The sequence below is a fragment of the Rattus norvegicus genome, chromosome 15, assembly GCF_021556685.1.
Source record: "Rattus norvegicus strain SHRSP/BbbUtx chromosome 15, alternate assembly SHRSP_T2T, whole genome shotgun sequence".
Lineage (NCBI taxonomy): Eukaryota > Metazoa > Chordata > Mammalia > Rodentia > Muridae > Rattus > Rattus norvegicus.
In genome coordinates, this window is record NC_141548.1 from 4,828,013 (window position 1) to 4,850,278 (window position 22,266).

The following is a 22,266-nucleotide window of genomic DNA, read 5'->3' on the forward strand; positions in this document are numbered from 1 at the left end:
AGATTCTTACCTCATTGTGACTTCTCCTCTGTTTACATTCTTGTTTCTACCCCTGTCTGTAATGGTCTCCTCCCACCCCCACGCTGGGATCACCAGGGAACACCTGTCTTAATTCTGCACAGCTTTTGACTATAGGCATTTTTATTTACAATTCAGAAATAACTTGGTGGTAAGGTCACATAAGAGTATGCATTGGTGTTTTCTTTCTTTCATTTGTTGTTGCTGTTTTTAATATGTCTTTGTCTGGTTGGTTGGTTGGTTGGTTGGTTGGTTGGTTGGTTTTTGAGACAGCATTTCTCTACTGTATTAGCATTTTCAAAAGCCAGTTGCTTGATTAAGATATCTGGGGTTAGAGAAAGGCCTGAATGTTAGTATTCTGCTAGCAGACTTCTGATGAAGATGTAGAATTCACAACTCCTACTGGACCATACTTGCTTAGAGGGTGACACGCCCCCACCTTAAAGATATTGGACTAAACATCTTAACCTGTAAGACAGCTGCAATTAAATGGTGTCCTTTATAAGACTTTCACTGGTCATGCTATATGTTCACAGCAGTAAAACCCTAACTTCAACGACCTCTGAAGGATCATTTCCCCAATGTAGGGGACTGCCAGGGCGTTGAGACAGGCATGAAGATCTGAGTTCAAGGTCAATCTACACAGGAAGATCCAGGACAGGCAAGCTGAGGCAGGGAAGGAGTGGAAAAGAGGAAGCTAGTGATAATGGAATAGAATGAGGTGAGCAATTCCAGCACCTCCGAGCAGCAGAAGTCAGCAGCTTTGCCCACAAAGCCCTGATTTTAGTGTACAGAATAGAAGGGACTACTGGACAATTGGTGCTGGTTCACTGGAACTAAGAAATTAGTGCTGATTAAAATGAGACCAGAATCAAAGTGGTAAAATCTTACGGAGAGTGCTTTTTGAGAGCACAAAGAAGCTGTGTTATAGAAAGAGCCAAGGCTGAAGCTGGTGCTACAGCTCTCCTTGGTAAAGTCTAACAGTCACCCAGTTAGTACTGGTTTTGAAAACACGAAAGGGTCATGAAGAGGAGGTGAGGCTTGACACTGTGATATGCCATGGAAGGCCATTAGTTAAGGTGATGACTCCATTTTTCTTGATGGCCCAGGACTTAAGAGGTCATGCAAAGAATCTGGGACTGGGCACCACGAAAAGAGCCTATGGAAGGCTCTGGTGAAGCTTAGTTGCAGTGAAAGACCCCAGTACATTGGAAATTCCAGTGCCACTGGATGATCACCAAGAACAGAAGCATCCGTGGTAAGGATCAACCTGAGGTTAGAGTGCTACAGAGGGCAGAGCTGGAGACGTGACCTCAACTCTTCGGAGGAGCCCAGATCATGTGTGGGTCCCAGATATTGAAGGAAGAAGCTGGAACATTGAAGTCGCCTTGGAGACATACAGATGTTTGAGATGCCAGAGCCATGGACTCTCTACTGAGGAAAGCTGCAAACACGGAGTGCAAACAGCACAGCAGGAAACTTTTCTTGCAATCAACAAAGATCAAAAGGGAGTTGGAGATCTGAAGACCACGTTGACATCAGACATGGAGATGCAGAGTTTAAAGTTTACCCAGCTGGGTTCCTCTCTAGCGCGGGTGTTACAGGTAAGTGCTTGGATCAATCTCAGATGAGACGTTCAACTTTACACTGAACATTTTTAAGACTGCTATGAACTATGGGAATTCTGGAAGTTGACCTAATGTATTTTGCATTGTGCTATGTCTAGATGTGGCCCCCATAGTCTCATAGGTTTGAAGAAGCCTCTGGAAGCCTCAGAGTGGAATGTGAAGGTTTGTATACGCTTGGCCCAGGGAGTGGTACTATTATCAGGTATGGCTCCTTTGGAGTAGATATTTGCTTGTTGGGTCAGGTGTTTTGCTGTGGGTCTGGCCTTTAAGACCCTCATCGTAGCTGCCTGAAACTGAGTATTCTGCTAGCAAACATCAGATGAAGATGTAGAACTCTCAGCTCCTACAGCACCATATCTGCTTAGATGCTGCCAGGCTCCCACCTTGATGATAAGGAACTGAAAATTTGAACCTTTAAGCCAGCTCCAATTAAATGCTGCCCTTTATAACATTTGTCTTAGTCATGGTATCTGTTCAGAGCAGTGAAACCCTAACTAAAAACTTCACATAGATGCCTGGAAGTCTAGATAATTAGCATGCAGACCCCATAAATGTGTCCCTACATATCTCAAGAAACACTTTGTTCAGGTATGATCCATTGCCACAAATAAGGAACACAATGAAGGACAAACGTCCATGGAAGGGGCTGGAGAGATGGCTCATCATTTGAGAATTTGTTTCTCAAAAGACCTGCAGGGCACCTAACAATCCTCTGTCACTTAAGTTCCAGGTGAAACCCAATGACCCCTTCTGGCCTTTGGGGAACAGCACGCACAGACCTACAGAAGGCAAAACACTCATAAAAATAAAAAAAATCAACAACAACAACAAACAAAAACAAAAGCGCCAAAAGGAGGGAAAAACAAAGGAGAAAACTCATAGGGCACCTTTGCCTGGATATTTGGTCCAGCTTTTAAAGAAATCTAGAAACTGAATTGTAAACTATGTGGTCTGCTTGAGTTGAAATCCCAAATGGAACATAGTACATTGTCAAGAACAAAAGTCACCATCCTAATCAAGAAGAACAAGAAAACAACCAACCATAAAAACCCTATCCCCTAAAAGCTCTTGCAATTTATTATCTCTTCTGTGCAGTTACAATTGATATCATGTTTGAAGGAAACCAAAAGCAAGCAATTCTGTTTCATGACTGCTTCTATACTCCCTATAATATTGTTTTATTTCCTGGGAGATACTACAGAAAACCTGAGGAATATCCCATTTATATGTTCAACACTCTCATCCACAAAAGAGTATATTTAACGGTGGCTAAATATTTGATAAGGATACAGCATTGATAATTTTTTCATCATGAAGTTGGTATTCAGAGTTGGACACACAATCTACACTGAAAGTACAATTTTCTTTGTATCTCAGTCTGACTGGGAAGTAATTATGATGCCCAATCCCTGTGAGAATGCAGAGATCCATCTCTGCCTGAGAGCTGTGGGATTTCAGATGGTTACATCACACTTCAATAAAGAAGGTTCTTAAGAGTGACGAGTTCGAGATCACTGTTTGATTCACAAGGATACATTCGATTTACTCAAAAGTAACAGGACACAAGGATTCAATATCTGCGGTGTAGATGGTCTTGCTGGCCTCCTCACAGAACCTCTTTCCCTCCTCACAGGATGCTTGCAGTTCAGTCTGCTCCACCAGCAGTTTTCTGTTCTCATTCATCAAAATCCTTACATTCTTCTTCAATTCATTGCGTTCATTCAGGAGGTGGAAGTTTCTGATACTGAATCAAAACAAATAATGGTAAATCCCAGGCAGTTTCTGTTTGCCTGCCACTCCTGCAAGTACAATCATCCCTTCAAGGGCCCCATCCCCAGGCATCTCCAGAATAGAGCCACAGTTTGCGTGTTAGCACCAATTAGAGGAAGGTCAAATCCCGAGTCTGCACTCCATGGGAATCAAAGTACTTCAGAAAATCCTGACACTAAGACGGTATATGCACATCAAACAAGAGGAAATGGTGCATATGGGTGCTTATGTGTTCATGGTATTCTAAAACCATTGGCAGGTGGAGGGCCAATCCCCTCTGAGGGATGATAGAAGACCCAGCAGCTATACAAACTTTCCATGTGTTTCTCATGGACCACAGATCTTTTTTCAAAGTCATAGCTGGACAGAAGTATTTCCCGCCTAGTGCTGGGGTCTCCTTTCTGTCAGTGACTCACCGGTAGGAATTGTTCTCTTGTGTGAGCTCCTTGTACTTCTCCATGGCATCACTTATCCAGTTGGTCATCTTAGGCATATCCATCGTTCTCATCTCATGTTGGGATTTAAGCATTGGCAATTCAACACTCAGCCTGTTTTAGAACATGACCCAAGGAACAAATAACTGTCTGAACTCATTATTTCAGAATTAGATGAAGTGTAAATAAAAAATACCCAATAAAAAATTCAAATTCAAGGAATGGGGGCTAGGGAAGAAAGTGGAAAACTCAAAGACCACAGCAAAAACACAACAGTGAGACTCAAACCATCACTCTCCCATAGAAAATATTTCTCTGCAAATCAGCACACATTTGTTTTGAAATAAGGGCTCCTTAAAAGGCTGGTGAGATACGGTCCTACAAAGACCCTCTGTATAGGTGGGGGGAAAGTCTGAGAGCTGCATGTTTGGGAATAACAAGTGCCAAGAATTTATTCCCACAGTGACCTTTTCTAGGTCACAATAAACCATCCTTGGATAATTAAAAAAAAGAAAATAAAGTTCAAAGCAGGAAAATAAATAAATAAATAAATAAACAAATAAATAAATAAATAAAATTAGACTGCTCTCTGGACTACCTAAGCCCATTTATATGACACAAACTTGCTCCTTCCTATTGGTTCTGGTTAAACTAATTATCCTGGGCATTGGACGGCAGAGCCAGGGGACCAAATGGACGGAGCCGACTTTCAAGATCTGGTCAGGTCAGCATGAAGGAATTGAACAGTTGTGTAAGAAGTATAAGATGTTTCCTCCAGTCTGTGCCACAGCCTTGGGTCCAACAGAAAGATGTGTGATGACATTTCTCTTGTTTTGAAAGCAGGGATTCTCAATCCTTGTTACATGACTCCCAGAGGCCGTAACTACCTTTTATAGGGAAGAGGATTCATAACACCTCCTCCCCTCAGGAGAGCCCTATGTGCCAGCAAGGTAAACAGAAGGAGCAAAGTGCTCTGTTGATCAATGACGGCCTCCACGGACTCATCACTATCATGACCTGCAAACTGTTCATCAAACAAATCCTCAGACCCAATCAAAGGTCCCAGACTCCCTGATCCTGAGCAAAACACACACAAATACTTTCACATCCATCCATACATACCAACCCATATACAAACATAATTAGAATGCCAACTTTATCATAAAGGTGCCATAGAATCAGTGTATAACGACCAAAATCAGAGTAAGAGTGATGACATTCAGGCATTTCATTCACACACTTAGATGCAGCAAGTGTGACCAGGTCCTTCCAGCTGTTGAAAAAATCCAATCCAACTCCAAGGAGCTCAGGGTCAAGTACAAGAGAGGTTGACCCTAAACACACAGCACCTAGCTTCTCTCACAGGCCAGCACCTGCCAAGGCTCCTTAAAGTCCAGGATGAGAGGTGAAACACTTTCTGGATGTGAGGAAATCTTGGCTTAGCAGAGAGAGCACAAGACAGTCAGTAGGTTACAGGGCATAATGACTACCTGTAGTTCAAACCATCATTGACATAAAGGTCCAGGTTTCGAGAAAGTTCATCCCGCTCGATTTTACACTTCTGGATTTCAGATTTTAGTTCCTCCAATTTCTTTATACGCTTTTCATGGTTACTGATGAAATTTTCTGATGATGCCTTCTGAATAAACCCTGTAGATAGATAAACACAAATGAATGTACATATTGGATAGCCCATGGGTAGAAAAGACCATTCTGAGTCTCAAAATGGAGGTTGAGGAAGAGGAAAGGCTGGAGACTTGTTGAATCCCTGAAAGAGAAGAAAAGCTATCTCTAATGTGGACTCTTAAGCTATTTCCCTCTTCCCAACCTCCATTGCCATACATAAGCCTCACTCACTATTACATGATCCCTCATACTGAAAGATAGAATCTACCTCAGACATAAAGATTTGGGACATTGTCAGCAGATATCAGACGTGGAGCAGGTAAATCCTGGAGTTCACAGCACCATCAAACCCTAATCGTGTGTTCAAGCTTAAAGTGTCTGCGACCTCAATTCATGACTAGGGGGTGCATCCTTCCTTGTTCTTGTCATCACAGACTTAGTAACCTACAGGAATCTAGAGGATGAAGTGCTTCAGCACCCAACCATGAATGGGCACATTGTTATCCTCATAGGGCTTCCTCCTGGCACTCCTTGGCAGTAAAATTAAAAAGCTCATAGAAAAGAAGCTGCAGGCCTGCCAATTCCTGGCTCTCTGTCAAATTACTCATCAGGACTCTTGACTCTTGGTCTGCAATTGACAAATTCCAAGGCTCCTGCTTGTAAGGCCGACTCCTGAAAGGCACAGCTCAAACCTACCTCCTGGAGGAAGTTCCCCGACTCTACCCAGTACTCACTGTGCCTTCCCCAGAATGATTTCATTCTTCTGTACTTACAAGACAGGAGGCCAGCTTTCTTCTGCCTCGGTCTGGTCTCTCCTTGATCTCCCCTCTCCTTCTGAACTAGCTTGAGCAGCTGGTGAAACATGCCTGTTTGTGAACCCAAAAGGCACTGAGGGAATCCCACAGGCAGTTTGTGTCACCACAACACTGGTGACGTCACAGAAGATTCTAGTGCTCTCTTAGATACAAGAGATTGTCCAAGGAAGACATTACTGATGATGTCACTGGGAAGTTCTATGGCCTACCTGCTACCCAGCTCTCCCAAAAGCAACCAATTTCTATGGGGCCCTTTTCTGCAGCCTCTCCTGTGACCCAGGGAATATCCTTTGGCAACTTCTCCTCCAGAGTTAGATATTTCTCTCTGCTTCATCAGATGTCATCAATGCTCTTGATGGGGAGAGTTGATTACAACCCTGAATTGGAGAAGAGATTTTTGTTGGTATCTAAATCTCTAGGGACCACAAATGAGGACGATTTCTATCAATAATAAATCTACACCTGAGACGATGCACATACATACAGTCCAATTCCCAAAGTTTTCCTGTTTCCTAGAGGCCAATATATTTCTCCTATAATTTTAATTTTATAAAACCTGGATAATATTAGCTTATTGTGCATTCCTTGATAGCCAGTACTATTTCCACATACACGTCCATGTATTTCACAAAGTCAATGTTAATAATCCTACTTTTTTCAATAAAAACTCCCTTCTCTTTGGAATATAGGGGATCAACTACAGGGTAAATATAAAATCATAAATTTCTGTCCCTTCTTTTACATATTAAGTTGGACATCATCCCTTTCTCAAATATAGCCAGACAATTAAATTGGTCATCAGTGAGTAAAGGTCAACCTGGACTGCGTGTTCCTACATTGTAGCCCGACAGCCATCACTTCTCCAATATCTGTCTTCCTTAATTTCCAAGTCCAGGCATGAGGATATTGGGGGTTGCCCCTTGATACTTTACTCCTAGCAAACATAAGAATCAGCAGGATGGGCAGGGAGTCGAAGGGCCTGAGGTCAGGTTAAACCTCAATTTTAGTGGGTCCATAAGTTCAGGGGAAAGTCCATTTGGCATTGTCATCTGTGGCTTCTGTGTTCTTCTCCTAGGTTAGCTCAATCTGTGCTATGACGCCTCCTAACCTCACAGATGTAAGAGTCAAAAACACGTCTGTCTTCTCTGGGAAGGGCTTTGCCTCTGACTCCCACCTGGAGTTGGACAACATCGCTATACAAAGCTCAAAACAGAGGTGTGGAGATGATGGATGCTTCAGAAGTTTAGGGTCATTTCTTCCAAATAAGGCACATATTTTTCCAATGTAATTTTTCCTTTGTTCTTTCACTCTTGGTGGCTGGCTTCTTTCCTGGCCTGAAGTATACTGGAGTCCAATCTTTTGGATGACTGAAGCATCTTTTTTTGAGATGACAGTCCCACCAAGGGGCCTGCTGCATACAGGCTCCTATCACCAAGGAAGTTGTTGCTACAGAATCATAGCATGGTGGTAGCAGCACATGATCTCTCACAGTCTTCTCTGCTGCACTTGCTAAAAGAATAATCGGGTTTTTTTGTTTTTTAATATTTTATTGGAAATACCTACAATGCTGGTCAGAGTTGATACATGCCTTTAATCCCAGCACCCATAAAGTTTTTTTTCTTTTTTCTCTTCTTTTTTTTGCAATTGTTGTTAGAATTCCTGTTGTTTTCTTTGGTAATTCCCTCTATTTGCTCTGTACCTAGAATGTTAAGTCCACACTCTTCATGGCCCTATTCTTCATGGTAAAGATTTTGCTCATACCACCCACACCACACATGATCACATTATTTACTTTCAAAGAAGGAAAACAGGCATGAAGAAGAGAGTTAACGTGTATGGTCTCAGGTAATCAACACATCATGAGTGCAGGATGGCATCCTAGGGTTTTGGATTACCCAAGCTTCTGGTTTTGAGATTGACAGGCCTCTGCAGAAGTCTCCAGTTGAGTAGCAGAGAGTCTGGAAAGGCTGAAATAATGGCTTCCCACGCATGGAAAAGGCTGCCCTTCAGTGCCTCTGCAGCCTGAGCAGAGGTCTACCAAGAGCACAAGGGCACTTGACCAGAGCTGGTAAGGGACTGCCTTTTGGATGATCTGTGAGACCTGGATGAACAGAGGCCTCCAGAGTCCTGATAAAGGGAAGGAGAGTCACATAGATGTGCTGGAAACAATCGATCTTTGGGCTGCAAGTCGTGCATTTATCTTTGCTGTGTAAATAGTATTTGTAAGTGACAGAGGCATCCTACTTTATCATGTCTAGTCACTCTAGTTGTTAAAGTGTTAGCTAGTGTAAACATAGTAGAGTTACTACAACATTACACGGTGTCCCATTTTGTTAAAGAACTTTATTTTATTTTTTATTTATACATATTTTACTTATTCACATTGCAAGCTGCTCACTGCCCCCTGACACCCGGTTACTCTCTCCCACAATCCTTCCCCAACTCTCCTAGTATATTCTTCTCTGGGTGTATGAGGGCCAGCTATCACAGTAGATCCCTTCTTCCACCAAAGCCAATTTACCCTGTCCTGGGGCAGGTGCTGAGGATGCTGGTAATGGATGCCTTGGGCTTTCTTCATGCTCCAATTTGCTGGCTTTGGGAAGTTCATGCAGATCTGTCTGTGAACTTGGTACTTCATATAGACAGCACACAAGAAGCACTGATTTGGATAATGTTCTTGAGAGTATATTTCAATCAAACTTACTCCCACTAATATCCTAAGAATGACAAAGGTAATGGGACACTATACATCTATTCCAGGAGTTTCCATTTCTGAGAGCAGCAGAATAGAAGCCCACAAATTGGCAAAGTTAAGTGAGGTCACACAGGGGACCTAAGAGCACACTGCTGCTTTCCTAGAGTGTATCCTAGAGGCTTATGGTATCTATACACCCACAGATCCATATGCACTGAACACCAGGCTATTCATTGCTTTTGTCACTCAGTTTGCCACAAATATTAGAAATCCCAAAAGTCAGAGAATTTTGGAGGTATGAATAAGTCCCAGGGGCTGGAGTAAGCTCAAAAAGTCTGTGACAACAAAGAACTGAATGAGAATCAGAGAGACAAGATGCTCACCAAGACCATAGTCGTATCCCATTAAGAAAATATGAATAATAAGCCACCAGGTGAAAATATAAAGTAGGAGGTCAGAGCCCTAGAAGGTCTATCCTTTGCCCTCAGGGAAGCAGCCATTATCTCAGCCATTCCAGGCCCTCGGCCACACAATCAGAGACTTCCCCCAACAACTCACTGACCTTGCTCAAAGACCTATCTGGGCTTCTCCCTGTAGAATAGGACATGCAGAGTACTTGAGGACCCCGCCAAGAGGTCTCCTCCACACAGGCTCCTTGTGGGCAAAGGAAAATGTTCCTGCGGAATCTGCCATGGCAGCAGGAGTTTCAACCAGGCTGCTCTTAGTTCCAGCTCACTGGATGCAGGCCTGAGGCCATGGGGTGTCTTGGAAAGGAAGAAGCACACACTACCTCACAGCTCCCTCTGCTGGCGACTGCTAGAACTGTGATAGGACGTGTGTGTTTATTAGAAGCATCCACAAAGCTGATCAAAGTCAGCACACGCATTAATCCCAGGATTCAAAATTTATGTTAATCGTTGATGTTCTTGTTTTTTGTTTGGTTTTTGTTTTTAATCCCCCCTCCACAGCTAATTGCTCTATACCTAGAATATTAAGCATATGCTCTGGAGGGACCTATTCATGTTAGGCGATGCTTTTTTTCTTACTAACCACTCCACAGATGATCCCATTATTTACTTTCAAATAAGAAGACAGTCATAGAGAAGTGACAACCAGTATGTTCTCACAGAAGAAACACATCACGACTATGGAATGGCACCCCAATCTTTTGCATTTGTTATGCCTTTTAATTTTTTTCATTCTTTATTTGTTTTTAGTTACATTCAAATGTTATAGCCTTTCTCTGTTTCACACCCATATCCCCCTACCCCATCCCCCTCACCCTGTTTCTCTGAGGGTGTTCTCCCCCCCACCCAACACTTCCTGCCACCCTGCCCTGACATTCTCCTACACTGGGGCATAGAGCCTCGCAGGACCAAGGGCTTCTTCTCTCATTGATGCCCAACAAGTCAATCCTATTCTACACATGCTGCCGGAGCCCTGGGTCTGTCCATGTGTACCATTTGAATGGTGGTTTAGTCTCCTGGAGCTGTAGTTGGTTGGTATTATTGTTGTTATGGGGTTGCAAACCCCTTCAGCTCCTTCAATCCTTTCTCTGCCTCCTCCATTGTTCTCAGTTCAATGGTTGACTTCAAACATCCGCCTCTGTATTTGTCATGCTCTGGCAGTGCCTTTCAGAAGACAGCTATATCAGGCACCTGTCAGCTCGCACTTCTTGGCATCACCAATATTGTCTGAGGTTGGTGGATGTATATAGACTGGATCCCCAGTTAGGGCAGTCCCTGGGTAGCCTTTCCTCAGTCTCTGCTCCAGACTTCATCTCCACACTTCCTCCTGTGAGTATTTTTGTTCCCCCTTCTGAGAGGGACTGAAGCTTCCACACTTTGGTCATCCTTCTTGAGCTTCATGTGGTCTGTGGATTGCATCTTGGGTAATCTGAGATTTGTGGCTAATGTCCACTTATCAGTGAGTGCATACGATGTGGGTTTTCTTGTCATTAGGTTACCTCATTCAGGATCATATTTTCTAGTTCCTTCCATTGCTGTAAGATTTTCATGAAGTCATTGTTCCTAATAGCTGAGTACTACTCCACTGTGTAGATGTACCCCATTTTCTGTATCCATTCCTCTGTTGAAGGGCATCTGGGTTTTTCCCAGCTTCTGGCTGTTATGAATACGGCTGCTATGAACATAGTGGAGCATGTGTTTTTGCTGTATGTTGGAGCATCTTTTGGGTATTGCCCAGGAGAGGTATAGCTGGGTGCTCAGGCAGTGCAATGTTCAATTTTTGAAGAAACTCCAGACTGATTTCCAGAGAGGTTGTCCAGTTTGCAATCCTACCAACAGTGGAGGAGTGTTCCTCTTTCTCCGCATTCTCACCAGCATCTGCTAACACCTGAGTTTTTGGTCTCAGCCATTCTGACTGGTGTGAGGTGGAATCTCAGGGTTGTTTTGATTTGCATTTCCCTGATGACTGAGGACTTTGAACATAACAGAAAGCATTTTAAGAAATGATGCTACCCTAACTGGTGGTCTGCATGTAGTTGAGTGCCAATTGATCCATTTCTATCTCTTTCTACAAAGTTCAAATCCAAGTGAATCAAAGAAATCCACATAAAACCAAACATGCAGAAGCTAATAGAAGGGAAAGTGTCACAAAGTTCCTAGAACACATTTGCACAGGAGAAAGTTGTCAGAACAGAATACCAAAGGGTCAGGCTCTAAGATCAACAGTAAATGTATGAAATCTCAACAATCTGAAAACTTTCTTTAAAGCAAAGGACACTGCCAATAGGACAAATCAGCAAGCTACAGATTCGGAGAAGAGTTTTACCAACCCTACATGTGAGAGTGTGCCAAAATTAAAAATAAACAAAATACTCAAAAAGGTAAACTCCCAGACAACCAAATAACCCGACTTTTAAACTGGGATAGAGAGCTAAACCAAGAATTCTCAACTGAGGTATCTCAATGCCTGAGAAACTCATCAAGAAATGTTCAACATCCTTAGTTATCAGAAAAAGGAAAATCAAAACGAACCTGAGATCCTTCATTACACCAATCAGAATGGCTAAGATAGAAAACTGAGGCAGCAGCAGAGTGGGCTGGGATGTAGAGAAAGTGGAACACTCCTCCATTGTTGGTGTGATTACTAGCTGTATAGCCACTCTGGATATCAATGTGGAGGATAATGGGAACAATGCAAATAGCTTTACCTGAAGACCCAGCTTTACCACCCACTTCAGCGCATATACTCAAACCTGATCCACATATGACAAGGACGTGTGGATGAATATGTTCATAGCAGCCTTACTCATATTAGTCAAATGCTGGAAACAACCACGATAGACCTCAACTCAACTGAGGAATGAATATAGAAAGTGCGCTCTATTCAAATAGAGGAACAGTACTCGGGTATCAAAGATGAATACACCAAGAACTTTGTAGGCAAAGGGATGGAACTGGAAAATAGTGAAGTAACAGAGATCGAAAAAGACATAACATGGGATGTATTTAGTGACAAATGGATGTTAGCCCAAAAGTTCAGAAGACCCACTATACAATTCATTGATCACAAGAAGGGTAACATGTCAGAAGGCCAAATTGTGGATGCTTGAACCCACTTAGAAGGGGAAGAACATAATCATGGGAGGCAGAAGGATGGAAGGACCTAGGTAGAGGCAGGGAAGGATGGACAAAGGGTGGGGGGAGTAGCAACAATGAAAAGAGACAAGAGAGAAACCCAGAGGAAAAGTGGAATAAATAACAATAAGCATCAGTGGTGGGTGGTGAACTTGGGTAACCCAAATGAAAAATGAAGAAGTCAAAATCTTTTCATTTGCAGATGACGTGATACTATTTTTAAAACTAAAAAATGTATCACCATCTCTCTTTTTATTTTCCTTTTCTTTTTTTTCGGAGCTGGGGACCGAACCCAGGGCCTTGGGCTCGCTAGGCAAGCGCTCTACCGCGGAGCTAAATCCCCAACCCCAATATCACCATCTCTTAAGACTGATAAATACATTCATAAAAGCACAATACAATGGGAACACACAAAATTTCTTAGCCTTCCTTTATGCCAATCCAAATCATACCATGAGAAAATCTGGGAAAAATTCCCCTCATAATCATCTGAAAATATAAAATGAAATAATGTGGATTGAAATACTTAAAATGCAAAGACAAATATGAATTAGTTAGAGGTGATCCTAAATAGAGACAACTTGTCTCTAAAAAATTAAGTTTCTTAAAGCTGAAAATACATTCATTAAAGTAGTAGAATGCAAAATAACACACAAAACTCATTATCTTTCCTGTATACCAAAAACCAACTATGGGAAAGAAATCAGGGAAATATTCTACTCAAAATAGTCTTAAAATATATAACAAAACACCCTGGATAAGCACACTTATAAAGCATACTATTAGTAAGAAGACATATAAAGTACCTTGTCCATATGAAGCCAGACAAGAATTTGTGGATCTAGAAGACAAGGTATGAAGGACTGCGTGTAAATCCCAGTGACTGAGAAAGCAGCCTGGAGCCAGTTGTGTTACTGAGACTTCAGACAGCTTGGCCTTTACACATGTGACACAGCAGACTTCCATGAGCAAATCCTTAGCCTAGAAGATGTAGTTATGGTAGCCAAGAAAAACAAACACAGAACTGTCCCCTTTGCCTGCCTCTTACTACTCTGATGTCCCACATCACAGGAGGGTGAATGGTCTTCCGCATACCCTGAGACACAGCTCACAAGGGACAGCACCTGTCTTCAACAGAGCTTCATCTGAGCCTGCCCTTGGCCTGTGGTGGATGTGCAGGAAGTGAGCTGACAGGTGAAACGTAGCCTGGCTGGGTCTCAAAGTGCAGCTTGAGACTCACCCACTGTGATTGTCAACACTTCCATGTCTCCATTGGGAGGGCAGTGTCACAAGGTCCTCCTACTGTCTTCTCACTCCATTCACATGCTTCGTGTGACACAAGCTCATTCACAGTTCACAGGAGGCAGCATAGCTTCAGAGCCCTCATGTCTGGCCACAGAAGCCAAGAGAAGAATGTTACAGTTCACAGTGACAATGTAAATATGCCAGTGCATTTCCTCCAAGTTTTACTTTCAAGTGTATCCTTTTATTGCAGTTTACGCTACTCTGTCTAGAAGGCCAGGTTGGGGGAGAGCATTTGGATGACGTCACTGGGAACTGCCAGGGCCTCCTGCTAACCAGCTTTCCTTATGGTGACCAGATTCTGAGGTGCCATCTCCAGGAGGCTCTCCAGTGACACAATGGAACCCTTTCCATATCTCCTCCCTCTAAAGCTAGAGATTTCTCTTTGCTCCATTAGTAGTTACATGCTCTGAAAGGGCAGATTGCGTCAGGGGCTTGGCATGGGGAGAAAGATCACGGGACATGGGATGGAAGACATTCTTCTGCATAATAATTTTATTCCCAGATCCATTCCTGTGACATACATTCCCATTTCCTAGGTTTTCCTGTTTCCCAAAAGTCAGTATTTCCCTCCAGACCTTTAATTTATTGGATATTGGATTTCATTTTCTTATTGTGCATTCCTTCCAAGGTGTCTTTCTTTACATATATTCATGGATGTGTACTCACAAAGTCTCTGTTTTGCATCCCTCTGTTGCAATGATCTTGGTAACATAGTTAATCCAGTTACACAGTGAATATACAACTTTAAATGTTGTGCACCTACTTCAGATGATAAACTTCCAAATCCTTTCTCCAAAAAATAACCAGATATCAGTGAGCAAAGAACAACGTGGACGGAGATTGGTCCTCTGCAGTTCCATTAGACGTCACTTCTCTAGTGTCCACCTTCCTGAGTTCCCAGGGCCAGGCCTGAGGGTGTTAGAGTTTGGACCATGATCCTGTATTCATGCCAAATGTAAGATCCAGGAGGTTGGGCAGGGAGTGGAAGGGCTTGAGGTCAGGTGAAAGCTCAACTTTAATAGGTCCAGAAGTTCTGGAGGGAGTCTATTTGGCCTTGTCATCTGTGGCTTCTACGTTCTTGACCTAGTTGTGAGGAATCCATGTTAAAATTCCACCTAACCTCATAGCTGTAAGAGTGTAAAACATCGCCACGTAAGTTCATTGCAAATTGCTTTCATTGTCCTTTCGTTGCCCACTACCACCAGGTCCAATATAGGGGATATTGTAGATAGATTTAGAGGTTCACTGGGTCTCTCTGATAGTCAAAGTAATAGACTTTACAGAGAACTGGACAGACAGGATTTCAAGAATAAAATAGTTGAAGAATTCTGCCAACCTCTGATCTCTAAGACTTAGAAGCAATGGGGCGTGTATTCTAAACATAATATTATAGGGTTCAATCCCTCCTTGTATGGAGTACAGCAGTCCCAAAATAAGAAAAGAGCCTTTCCACCTTTCCTGGACTCTAATGAGAGTTTTCTTAGTGTCTCCTTTAATGTCTTGTTCATTATTTCCACCTACCCAGAATTCTGCACAACAAAGACTCCAAACTATTCATACATCTTTGACTGTTATTCATAGGCTTTGGCCATGAGAGCTGGGCTATTATAGGACAGCATTCCTAGTCAGTGGCAAAATTAGGAGGAAAGTTCCTAGCAGAGCTTTCTAGTTGCTCTATGATCAGTTTCAGTCCGATGTAGTGAGCTTCTACTCACCCAGAAAGGGTATCAATAAAAACAAGCAGGTACTTTTATCTGACTCTAGGAGGCCATGTGTCAGTTAATTCAGGTTCCCATAATTTATCCTAGCGTTGGCTACCTGTATGCAATCCTTTCTGGGTAAATGATCTCTGTTTTTTATTTACATAGGTGTAAATGTGACATCTGGCTTTGACATCTCCTTCTACACTGTCCAGTGTATGTAGGCGTAACATACCTTGGTGTTGGCAACTCAGAGAGTTCTGTGGACCCAAGACAAGTAGTCTGGTAAAGCTGAGTTACCAGAAACCTGCCAATTCTTTCTGGAAGAATGATCTTTCCCTCTGGTGTTCACCACTAACCTCTGGCCTCAAGCTATCCATTTGATTCTTTTGCATCCTCGCCTCTTAGTTATACTCAAAATACACAAGATCTAAGGCACAAACCACATGAAACTCAAGAAGGATGACGAAAATGTGGATGCTTCACTCCTTCTTTAAGGGGGGAACAAAAATATTCACAGGAGGGGATAGGGAGGAAAATTTTAGGGCAGAGAATGAAGGAACGGCCATTCAGAGCCTGCCCCACATGTGGTCCATATAGATAGATAGATGGATAGATAGATAGATAGATGATAGATAGATAGATATAGATATAGATATAGATATATAGATATATAGATATATAGATATATAGATATATAGATATATAGATATATAGATATATAGATATAGATATAGATATAGATATAGATATAGATATAGATATGGATATATATCCACCAAAACTAGATAAGATGGATGAAGCTAAGAAGTGCATGCTGACATGAACCGGATATAGCTCTCTCCTGAAAGACACAGCCAGAACATGTCAAATACAGAGTCAAATGCCTGAAGCGAACCACTGAACTGAGAACGGGACACCCATTGGAGGAACTAGGGAAAGGACTGAAGGAGCTGAAGGGGCTTGCAACCCCATAAGAACCAACCAGAGCTTCCAGGGACCAAACCACTGCCCAAAGACTACACATGGACTGACCCTGCGTAGGTAGCAGTAAATAACATTGTTGGGGCAACACTGGAAGGAGAAGCCCTTGGTACTACCAAGGTTGAACCCCCAGCGTAGGGAATGTTGGAGAGGGCAGTAATGGGGGTTGGACAGGGAGGGGACACCCATTTAGAACGGGAAGGGGAGGGGTTAGGGGGCTGATGGACAGGAAACCAGGAAAAGGAATAACATTTGAAATGTAAATAAGAAATGCCCAATTTAATAAAAATGGGAGAAAAAGAATAACAACAAACAAACCAACAGAACAATAAAGAAAATGTTCCAGGGGCAGTGCAGGGGAATAGTGGTGAACAATAAGGGGGATGTATAGGGGATACACATATGGAGAAGGGAGAGGGAAGGGAATGGGGGCTTAAGGATGGAAATAAGGAAGGGGAATAACGTTTGAAATGTAAGTAAAGAAATATACCTAATAAAAAATTTAAAAATATCGTTCCTCCAAAATTGCTGGAATTAAATAAATGTGCAGTTATAACCGATGCTTTATTATAAGGAATGCAGAGGCATACAGCTCTGTGTGTCCTGGTCGCTTTTTATATTCCTATACTGAATGTTTTTATTTCCTCTAATGTATTAGAGAAATACTTGTGTTTCTCCTTTGTTTGTCACTATAAAGGAAGCTAAATTTGTGAGCACAGGGATAAAGCAAGGATAATTTTCATCATGTATGTGGGATCCACAGAGCACGATACACTGTCTACATCAAGAGCACAGTTTCCTGTGCAGCTCTGGCTGCTGTGAACTGATGGTGAAGCCTAAGCTGCATGAGACTTGCAGAAAACCACTGTTGCCTTACACTTGTGCTGTTACAGGAGGAAGAACCACACACGACTCAGGACGGTCTTGTGAGTGAAGGGTTAAAGGTCACATTTTTATTTATTGGCAAAAATTAATTTATTCGAGAACATTTTAAAGTGGGGAGTCAATGAGTTCAATGTATATAGCCTTAAGAATATAGCATATTAATTAAAAAACTAAAGTTAACAAATAAATAACAAAACTTCAAACGTAAACAAATAAAACCAAATGCATAAAACCAAACTTCAAACTAAAAACAAATATAACAAGTAAATTAGTCAGCATTCAATTCCTGCTGATTCTTCAACATATAACTCCAGCCTGTTGCTGGCCTTGCAAACACAGCAGAACGGCAGGTAAGATGGTAAAAATCTCCTCAAGATGAATGTAGACCTGCCTCACTCGGAGTGGTTGGTTGTTGATGGACAAGTCGTCAAAAGGTTAAACGTGAGGCGTGTTCCAGGCCACATCTCAAGGTCTTTCAAATTTAGCCCAAGATTGGTATGGTTACAAGGACTGAGATGTGGGAGGTGGTGTCAATCTTTGCACCCTCAGTGCTCCTGGTGGACAGTTCTGTCTCTGAGAGCTGTAATCCTGCTCTGTGCCCTGGGAAAGCTTCTGCTGCAGTGTTCAGACCTAGGGGTGGAAAAGGCCTGGTGAGAACCTGCCATGTCACTTATCCCATACACAGCAGCACAATTCAGCAGGATAATCCAGGATGATCTTTCATCTGAGGTCATTCTCTCATGCCCAAGAGAGAAGGGTAAGAGATCCCACAGGCCTGCATATTTTCCCAGCTTTTAAAACTGCTAAAAATTAAACAGTGAACAGCAGATAATTCCAATCATACGTATACATTATATTTTAATATCATGTAGCAATGTCTCAATGTCAGATGAGGAGAGATATGAACAAACTAGAAAACAATAGGAAGGCCTTGGAATCTGGCCATCACTGAAATGAAGACTATTATTATTCCTCCAGTGCAGGAATATGCCTGGGGTCCACATGACAACCTCAATATCTGCAAAGACCCAGAGAAACAATATCTCAAGAAGTACATGCACACTGAAGTGATATTATACTTGGCAAGAATATGCTGCATGGAAATCTTGCCGAGGGTAGGCATTGAAGTCCAAAGGAGATACTCATGCAGAAAATAAACTATACCACTCCTTTGTTTATGTGTATCGTAAAACTATTTGTGGGGAGACCTAAAGGCACTGGGCTCAGATAATACAAGAGAGCACAGACTGGAGGGATCAGTACACAATATCCAGAATCTCTATGGATCACATACACTTCATGGACGGAATTTCTTTTAAAATGGACAAGAAAAATATTCTGAGCTGCTCCTAGCTGACAGGTGCTGAGAACTATGGAGAAAGTCACACACCCAATAAGACAGTTTATAAGTACAGGGAATCTACTTGGGTCCTCTCATCCTGTGCTTTCAAATCCTCTCATTGACACTGAAATGATGCTGCATCTTCTCAGGCAAGGCCTTTTGCTCAGTGACCAGTTTTTGCTGATTCAGGGGGTCCTGCAGACTTTCCTCCATTCTCTCCTCATCCTGGTCATTAGAAGATTATATTGTCCATGGAGACATACATGTATACAGACACAGACAGACAGACACCCAGACATACACACTTTTGAACTCACCCAAATATATTTGTTCACATATACAAGCAGAGTATTTTGCAGAATGTGGTTAGTTTCCCAGTTAATGGTAATAGAAGGGTTCACCCAGTCTACTATTGTGGCATAAAAAAAAAAACCTGGAGTGGGGTAAGTACACAGTGAGCATAGCCTAAAGACAGCTCAGCCAATAAAGTGTATTCCCATGAAAATCAGAAATTAGAAATGTGACATCTAGGCCTGTTAGCCAAGCCTGCTTAGCAAGGTCACAAGGCTGTGCACAGGAGGCTGATTTCAGGAAACAGAGCACTGGGGGGGGGGGGGCAGGTGAGCCTCTTCAGTCCTCTGGCCCACTGTTTCCCAGTGCATGCAAAGTGAGCTGCATTTTCCAATATGAGGTCCCTTTACCATACAGTACCTGACAGGGGAAACAAACTACCAGCACAAACAGCTAGGAAATCTCTATAACCACAATCCAAGGTAAAACTTGGACTGGGATGCTATCAGATATAATTCCAGTAAGATAAGGCTGACTAATTCAAAGCCAAATGCTGGCAGGTATAATCAAACTCAGCCACAGTCCATGGAAGGGCTGGACAACATTGTACCTTTTCACTTTCTGACTGGTGGACATCTGGATAATTTTGCTGCATGGCTGCTCTGAGGTGAACCACTACAACACTAATGTGCCACAGTTTCTCTGCTCACACCTACTTCTTGTTCTGGAATCGCTGTGTCAAAAGGTTGAACTTTCACAAGAGTTGTACATGGCTTCTCACAGGGCTACCCATTTGACACCTCCAGCAATGTCTGAGGGTCATCACTGTTCTAAACCCTCCTTACAGATGATTTTCACTCAGATCAAATGATTTTGAATAACAATGGTTAAGATTGCCACAACACAACACAGGGTGAGTGCTTTGGACGATTTTAGCCTAAGTTTCTGTCTGAGGCAAAGATGTGATTCCACCTCAGCATAACTCCTGGACATCTTCTGCTTGCAGATTCAACTCTAAGCAAATTAATCTTTCAATTAACAAATTCCAGGCCAAACTCCAAAGCCAAGGTATATTCAACCAATTAGGCCAATCTGGAGAGAAAGTGGTGGCAGGTAACGATTAACATAACCAGGATGCTGAGAAGACACAACAAGCCACATGACCTTCCAGTGTTACTATACACTGAGAGCAAAGAAGGCAGAAGAGCCCTCAGTCATCAGTTTCCACACTCAGGTACATGGATATCACACAGCAGCCTCTCCTCACATCCCTGTACCCTATTCCTGAGTTTTCTCCAAGTAATATCAATGTTTATGAATAGTTTTCCCAGTGTAAATAGTTTGAATAGTGATCAAGACCCCATTAAGAACAGTTTAAAATGTAATTGGAAAGATTATGTTTTCTCTTCTTCTTTCTCTCTCGGAGTGTTTGTTTGTTTGTTTGTGTGTGTGTGTGTGTGTGTGTGTGTGTGTGTGTGTGTGTGTGTGTATACTTTTACATGTTTCTAAATATGCACATATAGACTTATACAATATATATATAAATATATATATGTGTCTGTGTTCAGAAACTTGATGACTTCACACACACATGTGAAAAAGCACACATATACACACACTTACATATATAAGACCCCCATATCACAAACAATTAAAACAAACAACTTCCAAAGTACAATATGCACCATAGTCATAAACATGATCACACATATATGTACCCACAAACACACAAAAAAACACCCCCACACACAGAGTCAGAGAGAGATGGAGAGAGGGAGAGAGAGAGAGAGAGAGAGAGAGAGAGAGAGAGAGAGAGAGAGAGAGAGAGAAAACAGAAATCATAAGTGAGAAGCAGAAAAGAATGGGGAGGCCATCATGCTGGAAGAACAGTTGCTGAATACAGATTAGGCAAAGGAAATGTGTCAAGTGAGAGCTTAGACATTGCTCTCCATCCCTTATAGAGTAAACCTGTGTAGGGAATGCACTTCTTGGGCACACTAGGTTGAGAGAGCTGGAGAAAAATTTCCCTCTAATCCTCACATATCTCACACAAACCCTCACCCTGAGAGAAGTCTTTCTTACATCCCTGTTCATCCAGTCAGCTCCAGGACATAAGCCACAGGAAAGAACACTAAAACACTGACATAAAACAGGACGGACAAACTGCTTCTCAAGCTCTGTCACTGTAAACCACGATTTGGACAGGCAGAAGGGACCATTTTCAATGTACAGGGAAAAGGAGAGAAAGTCCACAAGCCCCATCATGACTGACAATGGGAGCCATTCTTTTGGCAATTGAACTGAACTCTAATCAGTTCTGTGCACTACAAAGACGGCTACCACATGGCATCCCGCTAGCATAATGGCATGTAAGTGTGCAGTGTGTGATCAACAGATCCCCCTTAAGGAAATGCATTTTCTAGTTGAGCAGGAGGATTTGGTTGTCAATCCTCCAGTTTCTTGCATGAAGCTAACATCACAGAAAGTTTTGTAAATGTTCAAAGAGATGAACAACTGGATGAGACCTAGGAGAGTGTCTGGATAAGTTGGAGAAGGTTAAACTGGTTTGACTTGGTTTATGCTTAGATATCAGGAGTACCTGCCCTTGATGCTTCATTCATCCTACCTGAGGCTGCTTGATACACGGATTTTCATACTGGCTTCCCCACAGATCCTTGTTGTTTCCTTAATGGACTCTTCCAGTGCAATCTGTTCCCATAGAAGCTCCCTGTTCTCATGCCGTGCTCTCTGGGCATTGTTCTTCAGCTCAAACAACTCAGTTAGGAGGGGGCAGAAGCTGCGGCTGAGACACAAAGAAAAAATGGTGACTCCCAGTCAGTCTCCAACTTCCTCCCACGTCTCCAAGTCCATTACTCCTTCTTGGGTCCTGATCCAAAGAGCCCCAGATTATAGTCCAAGTCCACAGTAGCCATGGAGCATGACCTAGAGACAGGTCAAATGGAGAAAAGAGCCACATTCCAGAAGACTCAGGGCACTTCTCAAAAACCTGACACCATTGATTCAAGTTTTTCTCAGAAGAGGACTTAATCCCTATGTGTGCTTACTTGTCCATTTTATTAGAATGTCGCTTGGAGGCCAATCTTTCTGTGTCCTGTGTGTCCTAGAGCCTTCCTTAGACACAGGCTTCCTGGTCTGCTTTAAACACTATAA

The 22,266-nt window shown here is 42.4% G+C and overlaps 2 protein-coding genes across 3 annotated transcripts in view; both read right to left on the bottom strand.

Moving 5' to 3' along the window:
• Positions 1 to 22,266, bottom strand: part of LOC134481937 (disks large homolog 5-like) — a 139,451-nt gene that overhangs the window by 109,527 nt on the left and 7,658 nt on the right. The window contains exons 7-8 of the mRNA XM_087586915.1: positions 21,722 to 21,898; positions 17,634 to 18,092 (exon numbers count right to left, since the gene is read on the bottom strand). Coding sequence (XP_087443041.1) covers positions 18,008 to 18,092; positions 21,722 to 21,898 — 262 coding nt within the window. The 3' untranslated portion in view covers positions 17,634 to 18,007. The remainder of the gene's footprint in view (positions 1 to 17,633; positions 18,093 to 21,721; positions 21,899 to 22,266) is intronic.
• Positions 2,883 to 22,266, bottom strand: part of LOC148000679 (disks large homolog 5-like) — a 58,580-nt gene continuing 39,196 nt past the window's right edge. The window contains exons 2-6 of one of the 2 annotated variants that reach the window (XM_087586914.1): positions 7,466 to 7,800; positions 6,250 to 6,342; positions 5,341 to 5,500; positions 3,833 to 3,964; positions 2,893 to 3,390 (exon numbers count right to left, since the gene is read on the bottom strand). In XM_087586914.1, the coding sequence (XP_087443040.1) occupies positions 3,189 to 3,390; positions 3,833 to 3,964; positions 5,341 to 5,500; positions 6,250 to 6,340 (585 nt within the window). In that variant the 5' untranslated portion in view covers positions 6,341 to 6,342; positions 7,466 to 7,800 and the 3' untranslated portion in view covers positions 2,893 to 3,188. Of the gene's footprint in view, positions 3,391 to 3,832; positions 3,965 to 5,340; positions 5,501 to 6,249; positions 6,410 to 7,465; positions 7,801 to 22,266 lie in introns of those variants that run through there. The other variant, XM_087586913.1, reaches the window with a different exon arrangement.